The 11,031-nt window shown below is 55.5% G+C and overlaps 1 protein-coding gene across 1 annotated transcript in view; it reads right to left on the reverse strand.

Moving 5' to 3' along the window:
• Window positions 1-322: 322 nt before the first annotated feature.
• RAB44 (RAB44, member RAS oncogene family) overlaps window positions 323-11,031 on the reverse strand; it is a 30,154-nt gene continuing 19,445 nt past the window's right edge. The window contains exons 9-14 of the mRNA XM_023747707.1: window positions 9,643-10,921; window positions 7,140-7,221; window positions 6,032-6,146; window positions 4,896-4,997; window positions 2,499-2,575; window positions 323-987 (exon numbers count right to left, since the gene is read on the reverse strand). Of these exons, the coding sequence (XP_023603475.1) occupies window positions 897-987; window positions 2,499-2,575; window positions 4,896-4,997; window positions 6,032-6,146; window positions 7,140-7,221; window positions 9,643-10,921 (1,746 nt within the window). The 3' untranslated portion in view covers window positions 323-896. The remainder of the gene's footprint in view (window positions 988-2,498; window positions 2,576-4,895; window positions 4,998-6,031; window positions 6,147-7,139; window positions 7,222-9,642; window positions 10,922-11,031) is intronic.

Raw genomic sequence — 11,031 nt, forward strand, 5'->3', positions numbered from 1 at the left:
GGATCCCGAATGTGAGCCCTTAGGGGCAGATCTTGTGGAGAGGGCTGGGGCTCAGGGAAAGGGGGGGCCTATCAGGGACCATGAGGACATTGCTCTTCCCAGGAATCCATTCTTCTCGGAGGAAACGCCAAGCCTGCAAACAGCTTCGTGAGCGCGACAAGGTCACGGCCTTGCCGGGCGCGGAACAGGGGACGGCTTTAACGAGCGGAGGACTTGGTCGTTAACGGGCCATGCCGGTTAGGAATCAGCACCACAGCAAGGCCCTTGAACAGTTTCTTCCCCCCTCAACATGCATTTTTATTTCTGACTATAGAGGAACACCCAGTCACCGTAGAAGATCCAAAAAGACAAACACGTATAAAAGGAAGATACCGGCCCCACATTCACCCTATAATTTTACTGCCCAGAGATGGGTGGCTAATATTGTGGTGTATTTTCCTTAAGCTGTTTCTCTAGACCCGTGGCGGCAAACTGCGGCTCGCGAGCCACATGCGGCTCTTTGTCCCCTTGAGTGTGGCTCTTCCTAAGCCTTAGGAGCACCCTGATTAAGTTAATAACAATGTACCTACCTATATAGTTTAAGTTTAAAAAATTTGGCTCTCAAAAGAAATTTCAGTCGTTGTACTGTTGATATTTGGCGCTGTTGACTAATGAGTTTGCCAACCACTGCTCTAGACTTTTCCTCTCTTTAAAGAGTCCCCCACCCCAAGGTTATTTGCTCAGCAAAGTCCTTCTTCCGGGAGCGAAGGGCAGCGCTAGTGCAGCCCCGGCCCTGGGACCCGAGCCCTGACCCGGGAGGATTCTCTGGATCTTCCGAGCTGGGCCTCCGATGTTGCTGTCCAGGCAGGCGGGACAGGGAGCCCGAGGGGGGCCGTCCCCCCAGCCGGGCCAGCTGGTCAGGAGCAGCAGCCAGCTTTCTTCGGCGGCCTCTCCGGGGCCACCTCCACCAGCGAGCCCTTCAGGAGGTCTTCTTGCCTCTTGAGTGACCTGCACGAGCACCCCCAGGCATCAGTCCTCTCTCTCAGCTCCCGGGGCAGCAAGAGGGGCCCGTGGGTGCAGCTGGGGGACCGGAGAGCTGGGCCCCTGAGCTGCCTCTCTCCTCCCGGCTCTGCCCCTGCCCTACATGCCACAGGCACCAGAAACACGGGGCACGGAGACGGTGGGTTCCGTCCCTTTTCTGGCGTTCTTTCCAGCCTGCTACGTGCCGGGCTCTGTGCCAGGGACTCCGACTGTGACAGTGACGCCAGCGTGTCCTGGCCTTGGGTAGTGGGGGAGGCGGAGGAGACCGGGGGATCAGGACCCGGATAGCGAAGCGCCCAGAGGGACTTCACAGCAGGTCCCGGGGGATTAGGGAGGAAGGAGGCAGTGCCTGGCTGAGACCCAGCAGTGGACGAAGGTTTGCCGGCAGAAAAGGGGGTAGAATTCGGGGAGAGGGCAAAGGCTCCGTGTTAAGAGAGAACTTGGGGGTTGAGAAAGCAAAAAATGCCCATTCATGTTCATTCACTCATTCATTCATTCATAGTATGTTTACGGCCGATCAATGATTCTCTCTCATCATTGATGTTTCTGTCTCTCTCTCCCTCTCCCTTCCTCTCTGAAACCAATAAAAATATATTTTAAAAACTACAACACACAATATGTTTGCTATGTGCTGGGCCCTTTGCTAAATCCCAGAGCTGAGGACTGAATGGCCAGAGGAAGCCTCGGAGGCAGCCGGGCTCGGGTTCTGTGGGCCTGGACGCAACGGGCTGCCATCCTAGAGCAAAGGGAAGCCGTGGCGCGGTTTCTGGCCGGAGGGCATCATGGCTGCCCGGGTTACAGATTAGCAAGTCGCTGTAGACACTTTGTCAGAGAAGGGGCTTAGAGGTCATCTGGTCTGATACTCCTGCCGCTGCCTCCTTCATTCATTTATTGAGCACCCAGTATTTGCCAGGTCCCAGGTGTGGGGGGCGGGGCTAAACAAAATAGACAAAGCCATGCCCTCCAGGATCTATAGCCTGGGGCGGGAGGAGGCAGCAGGGCAATGAGAAAACAGACAAATGCATGTGTAATTCTAATTTGTCACCAAGGGCTTTGAAGGACAGAGACCTGAGTCCAGCATAGTGGTGGGAGGGGGTGGTCATGGAGGGCCCCCTGAGGGGCTGAAGCTTGTGTGTGTGTGTGCGTGTGCATGTGTGTATGTGTGTGTGTGTGTGTGTGTGTGTGTGTGTGTGCAGGGAGATGGCCCTGGAGACAATGCAGGATGCTGTGAGTCATTGGCATTGTATCTAAATCCAGTGGGAGTCACTAGAAGGTTGGGAACACTTTGCCAATGAGAAAACTGAGGCTCAGAGACCAGATGTGGCTCTGGGAGGTGACGCAGCGAGTGGGCTGGTAGAGCTGGCGGCTCTCCACACAGCGCTCTCTCCACACTGGGGAGCCCTGTGGTTTCCGAGGTGCTTCCCGCCCAAGCTGGCTGAGGGCTGCCCAGGGTTCAGGGTGGGAAGCGGGGCACTCACCTGGCCAGGTTCACCATGGGCTCCAGGATGTTGTGACCCAGGGCCGCGCTGCATTCTCCGAAGGAGAGCCCCAGCTCCTGCAGGCCAGACAGATGGGAGTGGGTGCCCTGGGGGAGACCACTGGAGTCCAGGAGGCAGCCCACCCCCAACAGCCTGGCCCCAGGCAGAGTCCCGCCCAGTCGGTCCCTAGGCCAACCACAGAGGGCGAGGCAGCCCCATCTCCGTGTCTCCAAGGTCCCCAGCCTCGCCCCTCTGCCCGCTGCCCCTCCCCCCTGGCTGGGCAGGTGTCAGTGACACCCTGGAAACAGCCTACAGCCTGTGTCCTGACTTGGAGAAATGTCCGTGATTTTTTAAACCATTAGTTATGTTGTTTATTTCAATAATATTTAATTGGGGGAAATATTAGAAAAGACAACATAAAAAGTACAAAATATAAACCACCCCTGTTGGCATATACACTGAGTGGCCAGATTATTATGACCACAGACGTTTGTAGGCAAATTAGCTATAATTTCGTGCTGAAGTTGCTAGAGGGCCAGACCATTATAAATGTCTGAATAGCACAACATACCTAAGTATCGTTGCTGATCAAGTTCATCCTATCATGTTGATGGCGTATCCCAATGGAGATGGCTTCTTCCAACAAGACAATGCACCATGCCACGGTGCTCGTACTGTGCAGGAGTGGTTTCAAGAACATGAGGGAGACTTTACCTTGCTTAGGCAGCCCCCACAATTACCAGATCTCAATCCAATTGAGCATTTGTGGGACGAAATTAAAAGAGCCATCAGGCAGCTGGTTCCACCACCATCAAGTCTCACAGACATGGACAGTGCTATTCATCAGGCATGGTGTCAGATTCCTCGCATCACCTTTCAACATCTCGTGGAGTCAATGCCAAGAAGAATCGCAGCAGTATTGAAGGCGAAAGGTGGCCCAACGAAGTACTGATGGGGTGGTCATAATAATCTGGCCACGCAGTGTATATTTCCATTCTGTTTTATATAACCCTTTTATTGGGGGCGGAGCTAAATGTCATTATACCATTAGATTAAGCCAACGAAACTGCTGTTTTGTAGGCTCCAAACAGTCAGATGTCAGCAATCTCATAGGGGTCGACCCAACCTGTACCCAGATTTGCAGCTGCTGTTCTGACATCACATTATGGTGGAAGCACTTCTTCCACACCCTTCACTATTGTCCCGGGGCAGGGCTCTTAACGGCAAATGCTAGCCTCTCACAGGAACTCCACAGCTTAACTACCGGCTGCTGTCCGGGCTTTTCCTTATAAATACCGCTGTGAACACCATCCTGCTGTAAGCATGTCTGATTACACATTGTACATGGGGGCCAGCTCCTTCTTCTCTAGGGGCTGTTATTTCTGCTTCTTTTAGGGCAAATTGCTAGAGGAGGAATTACTGTGTCAGAGAGATGAGCTACTACTTTTAGTTAAGAGGAAAACATTCCCACCCCGCAGGCGCCTCAGCGATGAGCTCATGAGCAGGAGGGACGAGACCAGAGGAGAGGAGAGGAGAGACACGGGAGGGAGACGCAGTGTGAGAATGCCGGCAGGGGTGGGGCAGAGGTGGGGCAAGGAGTGGCTTCTTTTTATTTTTTTTATGTTTTCGTTATTATTCTCCAGATTTTCTGGAATCTAGTCAACTTCTATTCATAAATAAATAGTAACCACTGTCTGGTGGTGGGGCTTTTGATGTTAACCTTCCTGGGGAAGAATTTGAGTCTTAAAATAGAATAAATTAGAAGGAACGTTATGTTAATTAGAGGCCAGAGATAAAATTAAGATTCGATCAGGAATTTTAAGTGAAGCTTTTAAAACCTTTTTACTCTGAAGCTATTTTTTACGTAGGTCAGGGCATGGGGTGTGGATCTGCTAATTCAGCAGTGAGGTTCAATGCCGTGCCCACCATTACTCATGTTTGGGTCTAAGGCTGGGCTGGGTGGGAGGCAGAGGTGGCCAGGCTGCTGTCCACTCTGACCTGGCCTTTGGCCGGGCAGGGGCAGAAATGATCAATGGATCCTTCTCTCTAAAAAAAAGTATTTTTTTTTATTGATTTCAGAGAGGAAGGAAGAGAGAGAGAGAGAGAGAGAGAGAGAGAGAGAGAGAGAGAGAGAAACATCAATGATGAGAGAGAATCATTGACTGGCTGCCTCCTGCACGCTCCACACTGGGGATCAAACCTGCAACCCCAGCATGTGCCTTGACCGGGAATCAAACCGTGACCTCCTGGTTCATAGGTCGATGATCAACCACTGAGCCACGCCGGCCGGGCAATGGGGCCTTCTTGGATGCCCAGGCCAGGGTGACCTACTCACCGTCCTCCAGGGAGGGGTCTGCCCCGTCCAGGCTGGGGAGAGACCGACACTCAGGTGCTCACCTGGGCCAGTTGCTGCCCAGCCTCGGTGGACACCTGCCGCTCCTCGTCACAGTCCATCTTGTTTCCCAGGAGAAGAACTTGCACTCCAACACACCCTGCGTCCTGCACACAGAGCACATTCCCTCAGCCATACATGTTGAGCGCCTGCTGTGTGCCAGGCCCTGGGTGGATGTGGCCCTGACCTCCGGGAAGCTGGCAGCGTGCCTCCTCCCGGCACAGACACCCACCTTTCCCTGTCACCCTCACTCCACAACCTTCCCACCTGGGCAATTCCCCTCCATCTGCAGTGAGGCTGCCCCTCCTATCTGCCTGCAAACATGTCACCCATTTTCCAGGGCCAACCTCAAAGCTCCCTCCTCCAGGCAGCCTTCTTGGATTGATCCTACCCATGACCCTCTCTTCCTGCCTGTGCTCAACAGCCCAGTGCTCGCTGACACAGGGTGTCTTGGTTCTTTTCCTAATTGTTTCATGGATAATAATAATAACAGCTGTTATTTATGGAGTGCTTACTATCTGCCAGGTGCTGTGCTGAACGCGATGATGTCAGTTAACCCTCACAAGTCTACGAGAGAAGCTGGGAAAGTGAAGTTCAGAGAGGCTGTCGCTGAGTTGGGGTGGGATAGTTGGGTCCGGTCTGACCCCAGAGCCCAGCTGCCTTTGTCTCTGACCTTATCTGACTTCTTTTGCATCTCTTCAACTAGAAACTCCTAGAAAGAAGGCTACATGTCTTACTTCATATCCCTCTGTTGTGCTGGCACATACTGCAAAATTTCAGCATATATGTATGAATTAAGTACATGGGGGAAGAACTAGACATGTGTGGACAGAGGAAGTACCACCTAAAGTGGTACGAGAATTGCATCATCCCCAGGGGTTAAGGAGACATCGCAGAGCTGCTGTCTGTAAGAAAGAAATGTTCGTAGGACAGAGGAAGAAGTTTGTTTTGGAAGCTGTACTGTGTGGTTGTGGCTCCCTGATACGACGCCCAGGCCACCCAGTCACATGCCCTCCGTGGGCTGCACCACCTGCATGTCTATTGTAGCATCTGTAATCCCGGGAGGAAGGGAGCGTGGGCAGGATACACGTTCCCTCTTGACTCCAGAAACTGGGGCCAGCCTCCGCCACCACCTGCTCACCTGGAGACAGTCCAGCCAGTAGCGCACGTGGGCAAAGCTCTCCTGGGATGTGACGTCATACATGAGCACCACACCGTCAGCCTTTCGGAGCAGCTGCCGCGTCATGCTGTGGTACCTGCCCGGGGAGTCCGCGTGAGGCCAGGCCTGCTGGGCTGACCCCGGCCCCAGCCTCAGCCACTCCATCGGCAACGAGGGAGAATTAACGTTCCTGCTTCTCATTGCTTCCCACGAGGGTGATCGCATGCTGGCCTTCTTACACTGCATAGTTAACAGTTCTCATGGCTCAAATTCACAAGGTACCAAAGGGCACCCCGTGAAAGGTCTCCCACCCCCACTCTGCAGCCACCCGGTCCCCCTCCCCAGAGGCAGCCAGGGTCACCAGCTTCTTAAATATTTTCCCAGAGGCACTTTATGCATATTCATAAATGTACATGCATACACATACCTGTGCACACGCACACGCACCTGCCCTTTGCCCTTGTTAACACGGTACGGTGTAAAACACTCACATACTCATTCATATTCAGAACCCTGCCTGGTTTTTCTAGTCAAGAGAAGGCTTGGAGGTGTTTCCCTTTTGGCCCCAGTGAGGGCCCTGGGTCTTTCTGTGGCTTCACAATGTTCTATCGTGTGGACAGACCCCAGCCTGTCTCGCTGGCCACCACCCATGACGTGTGAGTTGTGTCCAGTGCTTTGCAATATAAACGCTGCTGTGAACAGCCTCGGTCCCTTTGATACCATCATGTGAGTTACCGGAAGCATGAGTCTCCAGACGTGAAACCGCTGGGCAGAGAGAAGTGCTTTAAAGTCTGATCACTGTGGCCCAACCGGCAAGTGGACAGCCAGTGTTTGCAGGATAGCGGTCGGGCGCTGGCCCTGAGGGCCGAGCTGGGGGGATCCTCACAGAAGCCGGGCCAGGCCCAGGGGCCTCTGGGTCACCCCGTCTTCTCCACTGGGCCTTTGCTCTCCTCCCCGGCCTCCTGACTCCCCCGGGGGTGATGTCTCTTTTGCACTGGGCGGCCTCTTGCCCACCTTGGCCTCCTCTGGGCGGGGCTGCCTCCACCGGCACCCAGACTCCGCGCAGGTCTCCGTGGAGACAGGGCCCTACCTCTCCTGGCCAGCCGTGTCCCAGAGCTGCAGCGCATAGTACTTGTTGTCCACCAGCAGGTTTTTGACCCGAAAATCCACTCCTAGGGCACAGAGAGGGTTAGGCCTACGCTCCAGTCACCACCCAGCACGTCTAGCCAAGGCCGGCCCAAGTACCCAACCCCGGCCCAAGTGCCCAACCCCGGCCCCAGGGGACCGGAACCTGCGGCTGCTGGGCTTCCCTCTGCTCCCCAAATCCCATCCACACTCAAGGGCCCAGGTCCCCCAGCCACGGGCTCACTGTCCCCGTAGGGAACCTTGCGTTGTGTTGACCTCTGTGAACACAGCGACGTGTGTTCCTTAGTCCACCTAGGAAAACCTGTTCATTGTTTTATTTTATAATTCTCGTTTCATATCCCAGGTACGGCCTGCATCCTCCCTTCCACCAGACAGCCAGGGGCGCGGAAGGAGCGCTGACTTCAGAGGTGACTGATGGGCTGTGAGTTGTAAGTCACTTCACCTTTCTGAGCCTCCCTCCTCATCGCACCGCACAGGGCGGCCGGGAGGAGTCAATGACTTATTCCAAGGTTTAGCCCAGTTTCTGGGGGGGAGGGGGGAGGTGCCTGAGAGGTGGTCATTGTTATCATTATTCATTCTCATCTCTCTGAACCCCAGCCCGTTGGATTTTACAGCCTCACCCCTGCCTGAGGTCATGGCCCCAGACCCTTTCTGGAAATACGGAGGTAAGTGAAATCTCGGGGAAGTTTGGAGTCTTTGGGGTACAACTTCCCGCCAACCCCTACTTCCCAAAGGAAAGCAGGTGGGCGGGGGGGGCGGATGATGGAGAGGCTTCTTTTATTTATTTATTTTTTGGTTAATCCTCACCTGATGATATTTTTTCCATTAATTTTTAGAGAGAGTGGAAGGGAAGGGGAGAGACAGAGAGAGAGAAAAACATCAATGTGAGAGAGACACATCGATTAGCTGCCTCCCGCATGCACCCCGACCAAGGCTGCAACTGAGGTACGTGCCCTTGACCAGAATCGAACAGGACCTTTCAGTCCATGGGCTGACGCTCTATCCCTGAGTCAAACCGGCTAAGGCATCAATCTGTGTTCTTCTTGATTGAATTTCCTGGAAGCCTCTTAGTACATGATAATGGGGGGAGAATCGGTCATTGGGGGGGGAGGGGCAGGACTGTTGTAAGATGCCTGGTGCATTGGAGGTGCCATTGGCTTAGGAGGTTACTAAGGGTGGCCCTGCAGGCCTGCGACCCTGCTCAACCCCAGGCCGGGCCTGCCATGGGTCCCCATTCCCCAGGACGCTGCGTCGTTAACTGGCTCCCAGGTGAGGATCCTTAAGCAGAGAAAAGCCTGAGGCCTTGTCCTGGGAACTCTCTTGGATGTGAGCTGTCATTATCCACATGGTCCCAGTCACGTGCACCCTGACAGACAAAGATCGGCTCACTCCCTCTTCGTCCCGAGTGGTCATAACGCTGGCCTTCCGTGGGCCGACACAACACCCAGTGCCATACATCCTGGTCCTAGGGCAGTGGTTCTCAACCTTCTGGCCCTTTAATACAGTTCCTCATGTTGTGACCCAACCATAAAATTATTTTCGTTGCTACTTCATAACTGTAATGTTGCTACTGTTATGAATCCTAATGTAAATATCTGATATGCAGGATGGTCTTAGGCGACCCCTGTGAAAGGGTCGTTCGACCGCCAAAGCGGTCACGACCCACAGGTTGAGAACCGCTGTTCTAGGGAGAGGAAGCTTTGTGCTTCGGGACATTTCATTGGCAGGAGCCACTGAATGAGACATCATCTAATACTTATAGTAATAACAATAACAATAATATTGATTAGCACTGTGTGCCAGGTATTATTCTAACAGCTTGATGTGTACAAATGAGCTAATCCTTACAACCACTCTAGCAAGCCAGCACTCCTGTTGTCCCCCTTGTGCAGATGAGGGTTTGGGGCCTCAAGGGGCTTAAATCATTTGTCCAAGTTCATATGGCTAGTAAGTGGCAGGACGAGATATGAGCTCAGGCACCCAGCTTCCTAGCGTATCACACCCCACAAACACATTCTATATAAAACATTCAACTTGCCCAAGGCAACTCCCCCCCAGAGCTGGGCTGGCTGGCAGGGGCTAGTCCCGACCACATCCAACCTGTGCGACCCTGCCGAGCCCTGCCTTCCCCCGCAGCCAGCCATGTGGGTGGGACTCGCTTGTTTTCACCATCAGTCAGCACTGGCACCTAAATTGCAGGGTGCTTTGTTGATGTGGCACATTATAAGCTAATCAGATCAATGCAGGAAAAGCAAATTACCTGTAATTAGAGATGATTAGTAAAATAGTAAGAGCATCCCATAAAGTCAGTCTAGAGCAGGGCCTGGGGCAGGACAGACTGCAGCTTCCCCTGGGGTGCTCGCTCCAGCCTGCTCGGGCTTGCTGGCCAGGGCCCTGGGCCTCCCCCCGCTCCCCGCCCACCCCCCCCCCCCAGGATGGGCGCTTACCCACAGTGGCTGTCAGCCCAGAGGCGAAGGTGTCCTGGTGCAGCAGGTGCAAGAAGGATGTTTTGCCCACGTTCGAGTCTCCCAGGAAGATGATGTGGTAGATGTAATCAGGGTTGGCTGGAGGCTCGCTGCCCGTGGGGCCCCCTGGGGAGGGGGTCAGCCCAGCCTCCCCGGAGCCTGTTCCTGGGTCTTCAGGCCTGTTCTCTGCCCGAGGCTCACGGGGTTGTGGGGGGCCTTGTTCTCCCTCCGCTTGAGCGGCTGTGGGTGGCGGCCTGGGTTGGGCTTCCAGCGCAGCCTCTGTGCTGGGCAGGGTGTTCGTGGGCGGCTGGGGCCCTGCCCCACCCCCAGGCTGAGCCCCCCGAGGGGGAGAGTCCCTTGGAGGGGACGGTCTTCCAGCAGGGCCTTCTGCCTCAGCCTGAGCCTGCGCTGTGTCAGGTGGGAGAGGGGCGGGCAGGGAACTTCGCTGGGGGCGTTCTGAGGGCCCGGTCCTCAGGCCCCTAGCCTCAGAGGGCTGCTCTGAACTGAGGCCTAGCCTGCCCTGGCCCCCCTGTTTCCCCTCCTCCTCCCTGGGCTCCTCCTCTAGACTCTGCTGTGGGAGGGCAGGCAGCCCACTTAGCTGGACCTGGCCAGGAGCTTCCCTTAGCCCCCCGGGACGGCCCTCCAGCACATCTGGGCCCAGCTCACCCTGCTGCGCCACTGCCTTCGTGGGAGCCTGAGCCACAGCCTCCAGACCCTGTGAGGGCTCAGCCAGGGGAGCCTCAGCCTCCAGACCCTCTGATGGCTCAGCCAGGGGAGCCTCAGCCTCCAGACCCTCTGAGGGCTCAGCCAGGGGAGCCTGACCCACACCCTCCAGACCCTCTGAGGGCTCAGTCAGGGGAGCCTGACCCACAGCCTCCAGACCCTGTGAGGACTCAGCCAGGGGAGCCTCAGTCACACCCTCCAGACCCTCTGAGGGCTCAGCCAGGGAAGCCTGACCCACACCCTCCAGACCCACTGAAGGCTCAGCCAGGGGAGCCTCAGCCTCCAGACCCTCTGGGGGCTCAGCTAGGGAAGCCTCAGTCACACCCTCCAGACCCTCTGGGGGCTCAGCCAGGGGAGCCTCAGTCACACCCTCCAGACCCTCTGGGGGCTCAGCCAGGGGAGCCTCAGTCACACCCTCCAGACCCTCTGGGGGTTCAGCCAGGGGAGCCTGACCCACACCCTCCAGACCCACTGAGGGCTCAGCCAGGGGAGCCTGACCCACACCCTCCAGACCCTCTGAGGGCTCAGCCAGGGGAGCCTCAGCCTCCAGACCGTCTGGGGGCTCTGAGGGCTCAGCCAGGGGAGGCCACAGCCTCCAGACCCCCTCCTTCATCAGCCAGGGAAGCCTCAGTCACACCCTCCAGAACT

This window comes from Myotis lucifugus, unplaced genomic scaffold, assembly GCF_000147115.1.
Source record: "Myotis lucifugus unplaced genomic scaffold, Myoluc2.0 scaffold_953, whole genome shotgun sequence".
NCBI classification, from domain to species: Eukaryota; Metazoa; Chordata; class Mammalia; order Chiroptera; family Vespertilionidae; genus Myotis; species Myotis lucifugus.